The following is a 19,680-nucleotide window of genomic DNA, read 5'->3' as shown; positions in this document are numbered from 1 at the left end:
TGTGTCTCCCCACGGCCTCAGTAGCCGGCCTGCAGCGGACCACCCCCCCCTGGAGGTCCAAACACATGACCACAGTGGTTCTCGGGGTAGCACCAGAACCGGGGCTCTCCCGGATGTGTTCGAGAGTGAAAGGAGGTGAGTGTGGGCGAGCAGCTTTACGGTTAAAATTAGCGCAGAGATTCTTTTTGCCCTGGCTGGCATGTGTATTCGCTCCCATACCAAAACGTAGCCATGTGTTTACTGATGAAACCCCAAACCATACCTCCCGTGTGTGTGTGTGTGTGTGTGTGTGTGTGTGTGTGTGTGTGTGTGTGTGTGTGTGTGTGTGTGTGTGTGTGTGTGTGTGTGATAGGTCATTAGGCAAAGCGGTTCTGTAAACCATTTTGCAATGCGATGGCCTGTCGCCATGACAACAGCAGAATCGTTGTGCATTCTAGGGATCAGTTGATGAAGATGGTGGTGGGAGTTGGTGGTCAGATCGCTGCTGAATACTTCTTCTTTCAATGTCCTGATTGGACCATCTTGGTCAGGTGAAAGAAAGTGGCAGGTAACAAATCAGTGGCAGTTAATAAAGATCTTCAGCCAAGACCAACAGAATGTTGATGTACCAGATACATCGAGGCACAGGGCTGTAGTCAGAGACCCCTCCACACAATCAGCCTCTAGCTCACAGATCAACTTTCTGATGTGTTTCAGACATCGCATTTGGCATATTTTGAGAGACAGAGATGGGAGAGAGCAAAGGAGGGAGGGAGGGAGAGGGAGAAAGAAATGGACATCTGGCTGCATGAATAACCAGGGTCCCATAATCCTGACACACTAATACACATTATTTACATCCTAAAAAGCCCACCAGCTGTGGCACCAATGCACCTGGCCGAGTAGATGTAGGGTTTGTCAGAGGCCATCTCTCATTGGAAACTCTACGTTGATGACACTGTCTTTTTAACATCCCTGCCCTGCAATGAGACTATGGAACAGTGAAACATCCGTCAGGCCTCAGCAGGGGGCGTCAGCCGGATTCAAAGACCCTCACTGTGCGGTCACAGCAAAACATTCATGTGCAGCAAAAGCAGCCGTTCATATTCAACGAGAGCTGGTGGCAGCTGACAGAGAGCGGCGGTCACCATGGAAGCAGGACCGATGTCTGCTTCCAGAGCGACGAGGAGAATTTATCAACTTTTAAAACACAAATTAGCTGTGTCTGGGGCCGAGGCAGACACCAATAGCAGAGCTGGATTGTATTTTCTCCAACGCTTGTTTCTAGCGAACATGAAGGTGAAGCTATATGTTGTGGTCCCCGATTTCCCGAGCGGTAATCAGTGGGTCGGTCCAGTGGGACACAAACCTGATCTTCCTTTCTGTTTTGGTACTGAGAACAAGAGAGAACGAGGTCAAATCTCTTGGATGTGGAAACATATTAGAGCCAACGATATGAAACAATTATAAGATTAGATTAGACTTTGGTTCAAAATAGGTTGCCATGGTAACAAGAGGCGAAATTAAATTGTTTGGAAATTCTGTTTGTTTGCTACATAGTAAACAAGGGAATCGTGTGAAATTGTTTACTTGATGGTGTTTTCTGTGCTGCCATTAGCTCCCTTACAAACTGATATTGGGGCCAACCAAACAACGTGTCTGTCAGTTGGTAGCTTCTAGCCAGCGTCCAGAGCACCAATGAAGCTATCTCTGAATCTCTCACAAAAACACACACACACACACACACACACACACACACACACACACGAGGATGACAGTGGGATACTTTTGGTTGTATCAAACAGGACTGGGATGAACCGGTTAATCAAGCTGGTGTTACAGAACAGAGGTTCGCAACAACTATGTTGGTTGACTATGAGAGGCAAATTGTGTGTTAAAGGTAGTAACAGGGGTGTTGGGTGACGTCACTTCTGTTGGTATTGAAGCGAGATCCCAAACAAACAGCCAGCTCAGCCCCCCCTTCCGTGTTTCGTGCATCCAGTAAGAACTATCATGAACGCAGCACAAAACCCCACAACACCCGCCCCTTGTCGGTGATTGGTTGGAATACTATTTATTTTGGTTTTGATTGGTTGGTAGTACCATTTGATTTTGGGTGCGATCTCGGAGCACAGGCTGCCTACAGAGACGTGTTTTTTTGACGGCCTACTTACGGGGCAGGCAGCTGGCGGATCGAGAGGAACGATCAGATGAATGTTATCATTTATGTTTTGGCCTAGCGTCGCTGATACAACCTTTATCAAGGAGATCAAAATTGAAACAATTGTCACATTTGAACGGAAGCCTTGACCGTCTGCAATGAAAAACATGGATTTTGGCGACGCAATTTAAAGGGGGGGATTTACGTTGGCCTTCGTACTTAGCCTTTATATGCACACTCCCACACACACACACACACACACACACTCTCTCTGGTTCTTTCTTACCCTCTTCTGCCGGGTCTCGGCGGCGGCCAGCTGGGCCGACATGCGCTCCTGCATCTTCCTGCAGTGGGCCATGACCGCCTCCAGCACCGACACCGGGCTGGCCCCCAGGGGCCGCCGGTCCTTGTCTGGCCCCGGGGCCCGGCCCTCAAAGTCCCTCTGCAGCGCGAGGAAGGGGTCCGTCAGGCTGTACTGTCCGTAGCGCTCCTGGAGGAACACTTCCTTCCTCCGCGCCTGTGAAGTAAGGATGGTGGGGGGGGGGGGAGAGAATCCAATTACTTCCCGTGTTGTCACTCAGTTCGATGCCATAGGGAAGAAATAAAGAAAGAAATAAAACGCCCAGGTCCAGAATCAATGTCATAGTGCCCTGCCTCAGAGACCCAACCAGTGGAGACCTGGCGCCGCCAGGGGTGGGACAACATCACACGCAACCGAATCGTCGCAGGGGTGGGATTCATCATGTTAGCAAGACGTTGGGCGTGTGCTGGAAGCCATTTTATTTCATCTGTGGTACACTGCCTTCAGTAGCCAAGATGAAGAAGCCTTGGTCAGACCAGCCATGCAAGCCATGGTTAGCCTAGCGTATGCAAGCCATGGTTAGCCTAGCATAAGCAAGCCATGGTTAGCCTAGCATAAGCAAGCCATGGTTAGCCTAGCACATGCAAGCCATGGTTAGTCTAGCACATGCAAGCCATGGTTAGCCTAGCACATCTGACTGACTGCTAAGCTGTGTTATCCAATCTCAATATCTCAATGCTGAGGGCTTCCTTGTCCCTGAATCCACACATATTGAGATGCGTACAATGCATTGTGCAGATTGTGTGACACACACACACACACGTGTCTTTAAATACATAAACAAAGGCAGGTGCACACAAATGTGACATGGACAACTATTTTGGTAGATGTCTTTAGTCCTGCGCTGACATGAAGGAGTGTGTTCACAAACAGGGGGGGGTAAGTCATTACATGGAGGGGGGGCTTAATAAGAAAGTGGCAGTATTATGGGATGGAAGGGGGGGAGGGGGCAGAGAGAGTAAAACACAAGGAGCTACGTTGCCAAAAAAGGAAATAGTTCTCACACACACACACACACACACACACACACACACACACACACACACACACAAAAATAGAAGAGTGACCAAACTACACAAGCACCGCACACTAAACTAAAACTAAACTAAAGCCATTAGCATATGTATGCACACGCCTCGGTTTCATTACCACTATGGCTCAACGTTAACCTCATTACTCTAGTGGCAGACTGTGAGTTAATGATAAACATGTACCACAGGCCGAGAGACCAGGAAAATGAAAGAGACAGAGCCAGGGACGGAAGACACACACACACACACGGTGACAGCACAAAGAACTGTAGCAGTTGAAACCTAGGCTACCTTGTGGTCTGACCGAGCTAGGCTACAAATGACTACTGGTTCCGGCAAAAATGTTTACAACAAAGCTAATTGAGGAGGTTTGGCCAGCACTCCAGCTCCCATGATGCAGTGGGGCAGCCCGGGAGCAGAAGGCTTGCATCAGAGGGATGTTGGAAAGCGTCCTGACGTTCTGGGACTACTCTGGAAGGCGTTGGTGCCAACACGTGAGCCCGCCTTGTTCAGCTCTCTCCTCACCTTGTGCTATCTCCTTCGATAAATATTTACACAGAACAGCAAGCTTGGATCTTCTCAATCCTACCTCCATGGCTAATGCTTACGGCTAGCGATCCCTAGTGAGGTTTCCTTCTACCTCTCGTGCAAAATGTTGGCTGCTTGGCCAATGGAGAGGTCGTTATATATATTTAGCATTAAAATAAAATATGTAACATCAAGTTTGATATACATTTTCGATCTCATACAGTTCAAGCTATTAGGTCCTTTAAGTTAGCTTTTTTCTGATTCACTTACACACTTTAAAATATGTAACAATTTAAATGGCAGAATGCTTTGCTAATCAAAAAGAGTAATTTGAGTGCAATAGCCCTTGTTAAAGTAATCAACGTGCCATTGATCCGTCATCGCTCCCATATGTACCAGTGTTCCCTGATTACTGTCAATATTCCTCGGTGGGCAGGTCAGGGGATGCCAGCCATCACAGGTCACTCCATCGTCAATTGAAAAAACACAGAATCTACCCGAGCAACCTTATGGATTCCATTGACCCAAATGATATTGATTCCTCTGTTGATCGCCAGCACTAGCAATAGAATAGACCAACATGCAAGACCACCTTTTTTCTATATGGTATGGGAAGTATACAAGTATGGATTAAGTATAGATTCCTCATGATTAAAAGCAACAAAATTATTTCAATGAGTAAAATAATCTTTCTGAACAAAAAAGTAAAAAAATATCATGAATACAGGGACCGTTGCCAAAAGCAGTGACAGAGAGAGGAATAGAAAAACGGCCACACTGTCGATCCTTCCAAGCTGTGTAGGCTAAAGAATCACTAACGTGATAAGCATCTTCACACTCTATTCATTTCTGCAGGAATATTAAATCAGAGTCCAATTGCTTAGTGAGCCTCAATAACTAAATCAGCAGACCAGGACGAAGGGAGAGCTCATATTAATATGATTATGTATCATTAAATGGTGGTCTATTAGTTAACCCCTTCTGCCCCAAATGGTAACTTTTAAAACAGGAAGTTGAATGCCAAACCCAAGCACTCTTCATAATGTGCAATATTGTGACAACACGTAACACACTAAACCCTAAGCCAAAATCTTCTGACCTCAATGCTTCAGCCCTCTTCTATAGTGCAGTCGTCAGGCTCAATCCTGGCGAGGGGATTATCCCAATGGTTGCCGCGACTGTGATGATGACCAGGAAATCATATGTTAACCTACACCCCCTCCAGGCCCGCCCCTAAGACTGTCCTCTCCTGCTGTATAGTTAATATTGCTCCCTACTATTAAGGAAATCCTCTGAAGTGCATAATGATATGATATCATTTTAACATCCTTATGATGGACAGGAGGATTACCAATGGAGTAACAAGAGGAATACGGCATGTTAATAATACCATGTTCCCAGCCTACTTTCCTTCCAGGCCGCAGAAGAACAGTATCAACTCGACTTGGTACAAGTCTTCTGCTGGCAGTGAGAGATAGAGAGACTATAAGGGACATTCCCAGATATGATATCGTGTTCCACCCCCTTGGTACCGGACCAACATCCAGCAGCACAGACTAGTTTCACAACTCAAGAGAAGAGGAGGAACGAGATAAGGAGAACAGAGAGACTTTTCAGCCTGATCCCTTGAAACCACTCCTCGGGAGCCATCCACACAGGAAGCGGATCACCATGATGCCGTAATGTGAGCCCGCTCGGCATCATGCACTCAGGGTTACGGAATTAAGAAGTTAATGCCCAGCCGCTGAAGGTGTCTCGCTAAATACCGCAGGCGTTCAGGCAGTCACACCGCATTGGTGTCTGGGCCACGCTTTCTTTGGGAAGGGAGCTTTAGCGGATTCCAAACGATTTTCTTGGTCCCGTTGCTTTTCTCCGGGATGTGTTTGGACCGCTATTCACAGGACTGAATGTGCTCGGGGGAAACAGATGATTTCCACAGAGGGACGCAACAGATATTCCATGTGCAAGGTCGGGAAGTGGCAGCTTAAGATCGAATGTCTGCAGCTAACAGTTTACGTTTGACCTTCATTAGGTCTGCGTGTATCCAAAAAGGTCTGCCCTTTGATGGCATACTGTAGTCATGCAGCAGGGTAGGTGGTTTAAGCCATCATTAAGTCGTGAAAATAACCAACCATGAAGAGAAAGAAGCGTTAACAAACAGGATGTCTTGGACGCCGAGGGGGCTGAAACCCACTGTGGATCTCAGGCATCCTCCCATCCCAAATGGACTATGGGACGGACGGAAGGTATTGTGCAGATGACGAAATACGTGGTACAGTGTCATGGCTGCAGCACTGAGAGTTAAAGAGAATGGTGCAAGGCCAAGACCCAGCGCAACAACTAACATGTCAATACAGCAAATCCTCCTTCAGCAAAATACTCAAGACAGAAACCAGGGATCAATATGAGATGGCCATCAAACTGTAGACCAGTAACTCTTAGAAGATCCACAGTCCATCCACTAATTGTTTGCCTGACTTCATTTAGCTAAAGCTATATTGTGAGTAAGCCTGGCCAAAGCTATGCAGTTCCGCTATTAACTATATTGTGAATAACCTTTGCCAAAGACAAGCAGCTTTGTTAGGATCTATAGCATGATTCCATGTTGTCCAACCACAACTAAATAATTCCCTGACAAGTAAACAAAGGGGGTGAGGTTGCCGTTTAAAATCCTATGCAGAACTAACTCTGTGTGGAGTATTTTTACAAAGCCGCCCCCTCTGATCACCAGATTCAATTATTCCATTGGTTTGATTGCAATTAGTATAATTCCGGTTCCACTAGTAACAACTATCAAATCTTTCATGGATCACCATTTCTCACATGCTGTTATTGTATGAACAACTGTTAACCTTCAGCATACATGCGTATGGTGTATGGCCAGGTTACAAATCACACACGCACATGTTTTCACATAAATAACATGAATAGGTGTTCCCGTATTGACGACCCAAGAAATCCCAGATAATGACTGGGAAAGAGAGAGAGCGAGGGAAGGACAGAGGCATGCAGCCCTTTGTAGAATCCGAAGGACTTCACACTGCGGGAGGGATCAATAAATACATCAGGATCTGATTGAATAAAGGCCATGGAGGGAGAGAGCATCACAGTCAGTGGAGGCGGAGAGGAGGAATGGAGTAGCGGCTTGAATGATCTGAACAAGTCTGAAACGATAGGTTCAAATCGAAGGCATCAAGCCAGCGAAAGAGAGGGGAGACAGAGACACGGAGAGAGCCTTAAAAAGCAAAAAAACTGACGACCCAGACACAGCAGGGAGAAAGAACAATGAGCGAGAGAGCCAGAGCCAGAAAGCCAGAGCGAGGGGGACTAGAGAGAGCCAGAAGACGGATGGATGGAAGGAGTTCTGGACCGGAACGGACAACAGTAAACCCAAAGTGAATAATGACCATGACTATGACAACGTTTAGCCTCAAGGCAAACCTCCTTTTATAGCTGCCATGTGTGAACTACGGCGTGGACCAAAAAGGACGTCTCGCACGGTTTATACAGAGATTTGCTGCTTGTCTCACACCTCTTTGAATAAACAGGTTAAAGCCAATATAATTCTACAGTTAAATTTTCTATGGTAATTCTTTGACCTACGGTATGACCATCAGGGTCCCACAGACAACAGAATGCAGTGGCCACTCGTAGTCATGGAAAGACCTCAGTATGCTTGAGGTATGCTGTAGTATTATTAGACTGTCTTACAATATAATACCAGCATGACTTTATAACAAGCAAGTTTGTTCCCATCAGCTGGAATAGATGAGTTTGCTCGATTAGCTGAAGGTAGAAATTAGTAGGGTAGTAATAATCTGTTTAGCTGAATAATCACTCTTTGAGGTAATGCATAGCCCTCTACTGTCGGGTCAAGAACTCTGGGAAAACACACTGAACCACAACTATTAGTAGTATTAGTAATTCTCTCAACCTCTCGAGTCAAGTCAACCGTGTAATCAGAGCATCATTGAAAATGACTATATACCTCAATGTTGGCTATTCACAAAGGCAGGGAAGAGCCAAATGGTGGGACGTTTGGCCAACAGTTGTGTTTATTTGAATCTCTTAACTAAGAGTGGTTTAATGCTGGGGGTGAAGCATAGCCAACCAGGGGGCCAGCTGTATCAGCAGAAAGCAAAGCGTTGACATTACAATAAATGACATTAGCCAGCAGGCCCTACATCTTTACATAACATGCTACCACTGCCAGTGTAATCCAAGTCAGCCTCAACTGCAATTGTGGTATAACACTCTGGGCTAGCATGGCAGATCCAATGTGCTGGACAATGATCAGGTTAACTGAGGTTTTACAATGTAAATAAGGGGGAAAAGCATGTGTACCAGGCAGCCAGGGTATTTTATGGTTTTACTAGGAACAGAACGCTTATATTGAAACTGCAGGAACAGCGCCGTCCCTGGTGAAGCATGGTAAATGGTAATTGCCATTTCTGATTGGCTCAAATGAGGTTGAGAAAGTGCAATTACTTTCTGCGATGCGTTTGATTATTAAACCAAAAAGGGACATCTTCCATATTATTTCAAATACATTGTACTGAAATTAAAAAGGTATCTACATTTTGTAAAGTGAATCTTTTACTTAAACTGGCTTGTTGGTTAAACGTATAATATCGATGCTATGATATAGATAGGAATCTTACCAGCGACAAAGTAGGAGAGAGAAGGGAAGCTGCAATGTTGTCTCTAATGCTAACTCCTGGTCCAGAAATGACATCACCAAACCAGGCAAATTAATCGTGAATGTCAGAAGCCACTGAGAAAGTTGTTTTCCTGCACTCAGTAAGCAATTAACGAGCAAGAGATACACTTGACCCGTTCTATGTGTGCAACACACGCTGTGTGACATCCAGGCTACTTGCAGGCATATTGGAGAGTGGCAGTTGGATCTCAGGTTATAATGCACATTTAAACCAGAGGTTCAACACTTTTAACAGTAGTGGTGTGAAGTCTGACACCCATGACCCTATGTTGTCCATTCATCACTAGCTTGTTCTAGGCAGCATGTGACAGGTGGCCTCATATGCACTATTTACGTTCAGTGAACATTTGCATGTTACTGTGCAGACTGGAAACTGGAAGGCTTTGAGTGGCTGAGGAGAGGTATTTTTACCCAGAATGCCTTGTGCTTGCAGCTCTCCTCATGTTTAATGAGTTCAAGCTGACGGTTTGAAATGAAAGTTTGATGAAGCCCCCGATACCACATGTCCAAACAATACACAATCTCTAGGGGGGGCTTCACGGCTTCTGTATGAAAACAAGGCCAACCCCTGACAAGAATTACTCAATGAGGAGAGAGTCGCATTTCATTTTAACTGCACTTGGAAGGTAAACACACACACAAAATATAATTCCCTTAAACACTCTGATATAACAAGACACATGCAGACCACAATATCAACCAGTGACATTAGCCGTCAACAGTTCATTCAACAATTGTAAGTTTCTCAAACACACACACACACACACACACACAGACAGAACCCCCCTGGGTAGAGCGGAGGGGCTGTTCCGGGCCAGTGGAGTCAGCTTCTTGGTTCTATTTTGGTCTTAATGCCACAGGACACTGAGGCAGAGCCCCCGCCTGAATACACCACACTCGCCCCTGGGGCCACAACACTAAACTTGCCCCCATCTGATAGGGCTAGTGTGTGTGTGCGTGCGTGTGTGCGTGTCTTATGGAGTCATGTTTATGGAGCATGGTTGGATTGTAAACTAGTTTACCATTTGTGTGTGGGTGAAACCCATTACATTGTGCGTGTGTGTGTGTGCATAAATTATATAGATACACATGTTACATAACACACACACACCCACTCTGTGTGGGTGAGTGCGAGTGCACGTTTGTCGTGGTGGAGCGATGTGCTTGTATATCCATTGTGTCAGCATTTTTCTATCAGGATCATTTAACTAAGCCGGAAATAAACTCTGCAAGCACATATTAAGAGCAAACACATTATCATAGATGCATGCCAAAATAATCACACGGTTTTCATGCTGTAATTGGTGAAATAAACTCCCAACACACACACACACACACACACACACACACACACACACACGTTCCCGTCATCAGGCTTGTATTCAGGAGTTCATCTCTTGCAGCCCTCTATAGTCCAGATAAACGCACGTAGAAATAAAGAGCACCCCTTGTAGAAATGTGTAACAAGAGTCAGAAGCCCTCCTGCCGGTAATACACCCAATATTAACCAAGCAGGGAATGTGTCTCATGTGGCTCCCAGCCTGCCGGGAACCCATACCCCAGTACTAGCAGCACTGTTACCGGCAGTAGCAGTGCTGCTGTTAAGTACAGTACAGTAGTTCTGTTCAGAGATGCACCCGGGGGGGAGGGGTGGGGGGAGAAGAGGGGATGGATACCAAACGATGGTGCGGTAGAATAACTCCATCACATGGACTTCAGTTCAGTGTATCCTTCCGCCCACTGCTAAAGCGGGTTGGGCTGTGTGGGTGTAAATGTCACAGAGCTCTTGTCGGAACATTTGGTGAGATGCTCTCCATCTTTATGCCACAGACACACACAGGCCGATGCAACCTACATCGCCGTTACCATCGGCAACCCTGAAGAGAGTTTGATAACCGTCCGGAGCTCACAATAAGCCACATAAAATCAAATATTACCTAGGCTAGGTATTCATATATATATATATGAATACCTGGCCTTGGTAGTATTTATGTATTATGTATGTGTATATATATATATACATATAGACATACATAAATAAATACAAATATATATGTATAAAATATATATAACTTAAGTTTGGTCTACTGAAAACCAAATGATCAAAAAAAAAATCCCAACCCTTCCTAACTTACACATGACAAATGTATAAAACCCTGCACCGGACTATAAATAGCTATAAACACAAACTTATGCGTTATGTTGGCAACGCACCCTTGAACAGAATTCACAGGGTTCTTTAGCTGTACATTCCACGTCACGTTGTGATTGTAGTTCTGCTCCTTTGTCCCCCTGCCTCCCACCCACTCTGCCTTTGGTGTAAATAACAGGCCTTCGTATGAGAGAACCACACCATAATGCTGTGATTACGCCTTGCTCCATTTAAAAAGCACACCCAAGTGAATGAAAGACCACGCTGTGGAAAGACTGAATTAAGAAGTGCCTGAAAGGGATCCAGTAACACTAGAGAAGAGAGAGTTTTAGAAGAACATTGGAAAAAAATACTGATTAAACCTAAAGGATGTAACTGTACTGTAGGACAATCTGCCCATAGGGATCATTAAAGCAACTCATTCAATTCTGTGTGTTTATAGATTCTGATATTAGTCTCCAGCGATCTGAACCAGCTAATATATTGGACGATGTCTTTTCTACTAACAAAGCTAATTTGTATTCAATGAAGTTTAATGCATCATGTCGGCAGTTGAAACTGCATGTATTCCAATTTGTAAAAAGAAAAGTCAGCTAAAATAAGCCCCTATTACAACTGTTTGTTTCCAAAACAATGATGGTGCTATTGGGACCGGACACCTACTGGCTTAATTACTGAACTCTTACTGACGTTTCTTAAAGAGCTGATCCAATTCAGGCCTAAGGCTAAGCTGTGTCTTTCTTTAAAAGAGGACCAGGACAAGAGTCTGTCTTTTCATGTGTATGAGATCCAAGAAGCTCCACAAAGCAGGACCCCTAGTGAAGGGTCAATGGGTTTCTGAAACCAAGAGCTTCTTGCTACGGGCTCACCACCGAGACACTCGAGCTCCTGGCCGGGGTTTTTCAGAACCGGACATGGCCCTGACAAGCAACCGATACCCCAGGGGCATGGTTGGCCAGGCTGCTCCCTATGCAAGCGCACACGCACACACACACGCGTTTGGGTAAAAAAAAACTTGAAATACCCTTATTTTAGCTGAGCCATTTCTGTTCGCTGCACATAGAACAGCGTCTGATTCATGCAACCGAGAGGGCAGAACAGGGAGCATCTTTGTCTTGACTTCCTGTCTGGAGAAGGCAGATAGAAGTATGCCCGGCTGCTCAGATTGCAGCCGAACACCTGGAAGTTTAAATGTGATCCCAGGGGTTTGCTCGCGTATCAATAATATCAACACAAGCGTTTTAAGAATAGCCTCTACATCATCCTGGGGTTCCTTGTCTTGAGTGAGTTTCTTCCAGGGATAAGTGGGGAAGAAGATTTGTTTCAGGTTACCATGTTGAACACTAACGCAGTCAAGCTACATGAAGAGCACCAGAAGATAGCTTTGGCTCATCCTGGTTCAAAGTCAGACTATTTAAATGACCTTAAGTCCTGTAGAATGAGACCAACCACATGGTAACATAGGGGAGGCCACAGTACATCCATGGGTTGGTCTCCAGAACACGAAGTCCAGCACTGCTGTGGGAACTAATCAGCACTTCAAACATTGTTCTACTTCATTTCATTGTAGCACCGCATTGCCTTTTCATCTCCTGTCCAAGTTCAACAGACCATACGTCTTTCTCTGTGACTGTTGCTAGGGGCGGTCTGCATCTGTTGTCTGTACATCTCTGCAGAGCCGTTAAAAGCTTTCTGGCTGGCTTGACCATCACATATCGTGACATACAGTATGTGACGTCCAACGGAACTATCAATGATCCCTTGACATTTCCTCTTTAGCTTTTGCACTGCAGGAAAGACGACAGCGGGGTCATTCACGATTTGGATTTTATGAGCAAGAGGGAATTAATTGTTCACAATTCACATTACTAGCTGGAACACTAGAACAATGAATGGCTTTGTTTGAAATGAAGCCTTTGACAGCGGGGGGAAAAGACGCAGATTGATATTATATTAAATGGCATTAAGTGCCTGCCACGGACATCATGCAGCATCATGCAGGTCCAACAATAGAAACGCACGTCAAAACCCGAACACAGCCTGCCTCTGCCCCATGACTGCGCCGCTAAGCAGAGCGTCATAGGATTAGTGGAGGAATGTGTGCATCTGGGTGTTTGGCAGCCCTTCCTCTGTGCGACAGTTCCAGGCGGTTCCTTGACATTTACAGTGGCATGAATCTCCTCTTCCCATGATCTCACGCTTCCAGTCCTCTGGCATGCAGTCTCACTTCCACTCCTAAACCATGTTCACCTCCCCACTGGGTGTGACTGTGAAAGACAAACGGCATCAATATTTTGTCTTTCACATCATAACCATGTTATGATGGTTGCATTGCAGTAGTCTATGTAACGGACCGCTTTCAATCTACAACTTTATACTAATTATTAAGGAGGTGGAAAATGGCAGGTCCATTTAACAATAAGTTAAAGCGCATCCACCTTTACTGATTAGAGGGAATTATGGAGTGACTTTCTGAGTCTGTAGATATTTCACCTCTGAAAGGCCGCGGGAGTGTTAAACAAAGGTTTTCCCTAATGTGCAAGCCGTGCAATGACTCGTGAAGTAAGTTTATGACATTTGATGATATCCCAACTGAACCTCATTAATTCACCGTACAACAAAGACTCCCCCGAACTACTGCAGCTTTTCTTGACTGCTGCATCTGCCCTCTAACCTGCAGTTAGCCCTGGAGGTGTTCTGATTCAACCAGCTAATCCCGTCAACATGTCACAGTCCCACAGAGTTTTATCAACATCAATGCGCTTCCTGCCCTACAACGAAAATACTGCCAACAACGAAGTTATGTGGGCGATACGGTCAGCAATCCCTACTGCAACTGGACATTAACTGGCTGGTGGAAGAAGATGGGCAGGTCCTAACTGGATGCATGTGCACACTCAGACTCGAACTATAAGTAGAAATGCTATTCAGAGGCACCCAGACATTCAGTAACACAAAGTCAAATGTACACACGTACACACATAACCACACACACCAATGGTCAAGTCAGGGTTATTGATCTGGAAGCCTGGCTGTGTTTTAGACAGTCAGCTGATTTTCCAGAAGCCAGATTGACCGAAAGCAGGACAGACAGATGGAGACAAAAGAGAGAAAGGACGGACAGATGCAGAGAGTAAGAGAGCCTTGAAAACAGCGGGGGGAAGGGCTTTAGTTTGGTTAGTTTGGTTTAGAGCTTTTCAATTGATTAGAAAATCTTCCGAAGACAATTGAGTGAATTAGGTCATAGACAAACTTGACATAAAAAGGAAATTCAGTGTCCTGATCGAAAGCAAAATAAATCATCTTAAAGTGGACACAGTGTGCGAGCGTCCACATTACTTTGAAGAAGCAATAAAGATCATGCCAAACTAAGCAGCAGCGATATCAAGAGAGAAGTGTGACCCATCCGTGTGAGAGAGCTGAATCGTGCGTGAGGGCTGAATCGTGCGTGAGGGCTGAATCGTGCGTGAGGGCTGAATCGTGCGTGAGGGCTGAATCGTGCGTGACGGCTGAATCGTGCATGAGGGCTGAATCGTGCGTGAGGGCTGAATCGTGCGTGAGGGCTGAATCGTGCGTAAGGGCTGAATCGTTCGATTCACGCGACCGACGGCACCAGTTTGAGGGTTAACAAAGGGAAAGGCTTACACTGTTTAGCAGGGGATAAGGTAGGATATAAATCATAATGGCAACAATGACGTTAACCTTTAATAATATAATTATAGCAACTAACTATTGTATTAAGCTGTTGAGAACCCTAGCCATATTCTGTGTGCATTGCGATGATTCCCAGACACAAAAACACAGTAATTGTATGTATAAATTGTATGTTATACTTGTGCTATCATGACTGTTTTCCTTCTATCTGGCTAAGCGGCGTTTGGGTGCCATTACTGCGGATCTCGGTACGCAGAACTACGGCTTAGCCTTCGCCGTTGACTTTGTGGGCATTTGATCTTTCGTCTTGTTTATCTTGCGTGGCCCTCATTTGGCCGGATCCCAACAGAGTTAGAAAGAGGAAGAAAAGAGTTGAAAGATCTTCATAATGAACAAAGTAATATTGTATTATTTTTCTTTAAAACCTTCATTGAGAGAAATGTGATTTCTTTCTTTCCATCCAATATTATTTCAAGATGATACCATTTTAGCTCACTGAATAAAAAAGGTGATTTATTTCAAGTGACACAGGGTGAAAATGCACAAAAACAAAACCATAAATTCACTTGTACATAGAAAAAGTACCAAAGACATACAGAGACGCTGAGAATCATAAGGAGCAGAATGAAGGAAGGGAGGATTTGAAGAGAGGGAGAGAGGGACAGGAGAGCGGGGAGACGGAGGACAGAGAGCCTGCTGTGACCTACTTGCTAAGCTCATCTCAAGCATCCATGCTTCCAAGTGAGGATGCTACAACACACACACACACACACACACACACACACACACACACACACACACACACACACACACACACACACACACACACACACACACTTCCAGTGCATCCTCCAATAAAAAATAAAAAGCTGACCCCATCCTTCCATTTGACTGACAACCCTACAAGACAACCCTTTAAAGAGACACAAACACAACTTGGCCCCGCACGAAGAGGAAGGGCATGGGGGGTTGTTGGTGAGGGTGTGTGTGCTTGGAGGGGGGTGAGGAGGGGGGGTAGAGGGCTCTTTTTACCGTTCTAGAGCAGCCTGCCGGTGGGTGGTAGTGAAACTTGAGATGGGAGCCTTGATAGGGAGCACTCCGTTGCTATGCGAGACCGGGGTAAGGGGAGGGAGGGGGGTCTGGTTGCTATGCAGTTGACGGATCAGAGCTCTCTGTGTGTGTGTGTGTGTGTGTGTGTGTGTGTGTGTGTGTGTGTGTGTGTGTGTGTGTGTGTGCAAAGAAGAAGAAAAAACAATGCTGCCATTTTACCATAAAAAAACGACTAGAGAGACAGAGAGAGCCATTATGATATTCTCAAAGACTTCAAAGTCCTCTGCATGCTGATTACTTCTGCCACGCCCACTGCTCTTCAAACCAAACAGTAGAAGTGCAGACCTACATAACGCCCTATTCAGCAGGCCACCAATGCACATCGGTTGGATTCAGTGGAGTTTGATTGACTTGAGCTCATACAAAGCAATTTTTCCATAGGAGCATAATCCAGGAGTATACAAGGCAGACTTGTACATAGGCTTGTATGTTTAGGTTTTTTTTTGCATTACTTCCAACTAAGGAGTAAACAAAAGTGTGATCTTCAGCCCAGACGGTTTTTCCCTGTTGATCGCCATGTCAGAGTGCAGGGGTCTCAGTGTTGCCAGGAAGTCTGGATGGATCAGGGGGTGAATGTAATTGAGGAAGGCGTCAGCAGGGGCTCTTAGCATCAGGGTAGCTCTGTGCTCCTGTGTCTGCTCTGGGAGAGTGCATCCATTATTACTGACCAAAGTAAAACCCCACCTTTAGGCTTTTCTGATAAACCGTGGTGCTGAAAGACTAGGCTGGAGCCTCAGACTGGGATACGGAGATGCCAAGAGACACAGACATTATAAAAAAGGTACAGAGAAAGAGAGAGAGAGAGGGGGAGATATCAAGACGGAGATAGAGAGAAAGCAAGAGGAGCAACCTCACTCTAAGGTATACGTAGCTATAAAAGATGAATGGATGCCATTTCAAGTGTAAATGTCTGTTCCTCTATGCATCATAAAATTCTCTCTATGCATCATATATCTTTTTGGGCTCAATCAATCCATGACCAAATATTACACAATAAAATGTACAGCATTATCGTACCGGCCAAGGGCTTGAGTCAAGTCCTCCACATTCTTTTGTGTTTGTGAATCCACTTTTAAAAAGACTGTGTGTGAATAAAGACTCACGGATATAATGTATTATTAATATTATTTAAAATATCAATACAGTAAGCGTGGGAGAAACAAGCAAGAATAAGGGCAAGCGAGAGCGAGCAAGACTTGAAGGGAGAATGAGAGAGAGCCTGAACCAGAAAGAAAACCGGGACTAGGGAATGAAAGTGAGCGAGAGAGGAAAAGTGAGGGCGAGGGAGTGAGTGAGTAAGTGCACGGTCAGAGTGATGGGGAGGCCCAGCAACAGTGCATGCCTTAAATAGCTGGCTACTGTAACATGGTGCAGGAGAAACGCTCTTGGCTCTGGCCGTGTGTGCGTGTGCGTGTGCGTGTGTGTATATATCAGGGTATAGGAATCCACCCCTGGAACAGCCAATAACAGGACTCGTCAGAGGATCACGTGACCTTTGCTCTTCCAATGCGGTAGATTGGTCCGGACCAGAACATTGACTGCACACATGTTCTCCTTAGGCCACCAACAGATTAACTACTGAGCTGAGAATAAATAAGGTAATTGGCCAGGTTTCAATGGGTATTTGCACTACTAAATATGTAGTGATGGCTGACAAAACAGTGATTGTCGCCCAGGGTTATTGAACAACAGGCCAGAGTTAAGAAGCCATTTCAGAGCAAGATACTGAACCTAAGTGACAAAGAGTAGTGTACGGCTCGGATCGCAATACAGCCGACGACGTGATCTGTTGTGTTTCTACAACCTGCCGTTCTGTGAAAACCGATACGGTAGCTTAGCCAGCTTTAGCCCCAACGCTAATTAATCAACGCCGATACCAAAGCCTCTTATTAATGCCCCACAGGCCTCACACAATCATGACACGCCAGGAGAAGCTGAGGCTTGGCGAAGCCATTGTGGGAGCAGTGAAACGGCACCAGGATTAAGCCTGGCGCTGGTTTTAGCGAGGATCAGGCCTTGCCTTCAAAATGAGTTACAATTGATTTACGTTTCCTTCACTACTGCTTTAACTAATATGTACCCGTTAATAGGTAGAGCCCTCCCCTGCCCTGGTAAGGGGATTCGCAGGTCAATAGGCCAAACACTAATAATGTGAATACGTGCATGTGTGCTTTTTATTTGGCCATTAAACTCAAATTCTTAAATTGGCCCACAACCATTAGCTGACAAAACATTTCAGGTGAGGGAGTCCCACTGCCGTATTGCTAGAGAAGTTATGCAAGCGTGGTTTCCACGCCTTTATATGCAGTCCCATTGAAGTTCTATAGGCAAGTTATCATCCTTCACCCAGGATTCGGTACAAACAGGGTATAATAGGAGTGGCACTAGGCCTCGATGCTGGGTTTATAGAGGACATTGATTATGCATGCAGCTGGTGTCCACGTGAAGTCTCTTTTTTCAGAGATTTTTTGAAAAAGAAAGATTGTCTGGGTTAATCCTTTCTCGTGTGCCATTCTTTGTCCAAAAGATTATCACCTTGCACTCTCTCCATCTGGTTTTCGGTGGCATTTTCTTTCTCGGTTTTCCTCCCTATATCATCCGTCTTTGCACTTATTATTCTTTTCTTTTTTTTTAAATCACATAAATGTCTGAAAATACAGTCCGTTGAGCCTTATGTCGGATAAAAACAAAGGGCCATTGCATGTTTTGCAAGGAGTCGACGGCAGATAGGACGGCCACAAGAGAGAGGGAGTGCGACAGTGAGTGGATCCATCAGAGAGGAAATTGACTGAGACAGGGAAGAAGCGGATAAGAGACGAGTAGAAACTTGGCCAGGCATCGAACAGAGAGAGTGAGAGAGTAGTGGCCGGGACAAGGACAAACATTGCCCTCGCGGAAAGGGGATTGCTAATTTCACCACAGGCCGCCCGGTTTAACAAGTTGAATTATTAATCCAAAGGAAGGCCTTGTGGTGCACCAAAATGACACCTGTTCCCGGCCCGATGACGTCACCGAAGAACAGCCTGGGAGATGGCATAAACGAAGGTTTAGAAGGGCAGCATCGAAATGGGAGCAGTGGCAAAATACGATGTTAATCATGACCTGAAAACAGCTTTGCCCGAGAGAGACAGAGAGAGAGAGAGAGGGCGAGAGACAGAGAGATTGTATAACAGCGTGTTCAGAAATAGCACCTCATCCTTGCCTCTGTGGAGGACAAGCAACATCCGAAGGAAGTTAGCCAGAAGGAAAAGAGTAAGAGAGGCATGGGATGGACTGAAGCGCTTACATTTTGAACCTCGTAACCCCAGTTTGTATGGGTTAGAGTTGGGAAGGGAAGCAAATAAGCCGAGTGAAGATGGGCGCACCTCAAACAATACTATTCCAGCGTCTCGTTGACTGCTACGTCACACCATTCAACCACAGCTTTGTCTGTTTGCCATGGTTTGTTTAATTAGTTACATGGAGAACATAATGGCAACCATGTGCAAAAGTGCTATAGTACAGTAGTAGTAAATATTGATACAGGCAACAGAAGGTGGATTTCCACCACAGGACCTTAAAGCCACTACGGAGGCCGGCTATTTTCTCAACGGCTTGTCACTCTGTCATCCAGCTGTGATTTAACAAAGGTAATCCGAGAGGCTCCTTATCTGAGGGGAAGCTCAGGGTCCAGGCACCGAGTGTTGTCCTCACATCCACCTCTTAGAACCATTCTCCGTTTGGACAAAACCCCCATCTGTTCCCCGTCACCATGCTACACTTCATTTAAAACCAGGTCAAGATCCCTTTTTCTGGTACACACTACATTCTTAGCGGCCGGTCTACCTTTCACACGCGCACAAAGGCTTTCTGCTCCGTATAGCCAGCACTATGGGGTACACATCCATGGATGAGTTGGCAAGAATTAGCTGGGAACACTGTGACACTGTTTGCTGTATTTGTGAGACTGCTAGGTGAGTGCGTGACAGCTACAGGGCGAGATGG

At 45.5% G+C, this 19,680-nt stretch overlaps 1 protein-coding gene across 2 annotated transcripts in view; it reads right to left on the bottom strand.

Annotated features, from left to right (window-relative positions):
• The window catches only part of cttnbp2 (cortactin binding protein 2), a 49,266-nt gene that overhangs the window by 24,701 nt on the left and 4,885 nt on the right, over positions 1-19,680 (bottom strand). For both annotated transcript variants that reach the window (XM_079743342.1, XM_079743343.1), the window contains exon 3: positions 2,427-2,657. In XM_079743342.1, the coding sequence (XP_079599468.1) occupies positions 2,427-2,657 (231 nt within the window). The remainder of the gene's footprint in view (positions 1-2,426; positions 2,658-19,680) is intronic.

Source organism: Pollachius pollachius (assembly GCF_949987615.1).
Source record: "Pollachius pollachius genome assembly, chromosome: 9".
NCBI lineage: Eukaryota > Metazoa > Chordata > Actinopteri > Gadiformes > Gadidae > Pollachius > Pollachius pollachius.
This window is presented reverse-complemented; position numbering and strand designations above follow the sequence as displayed.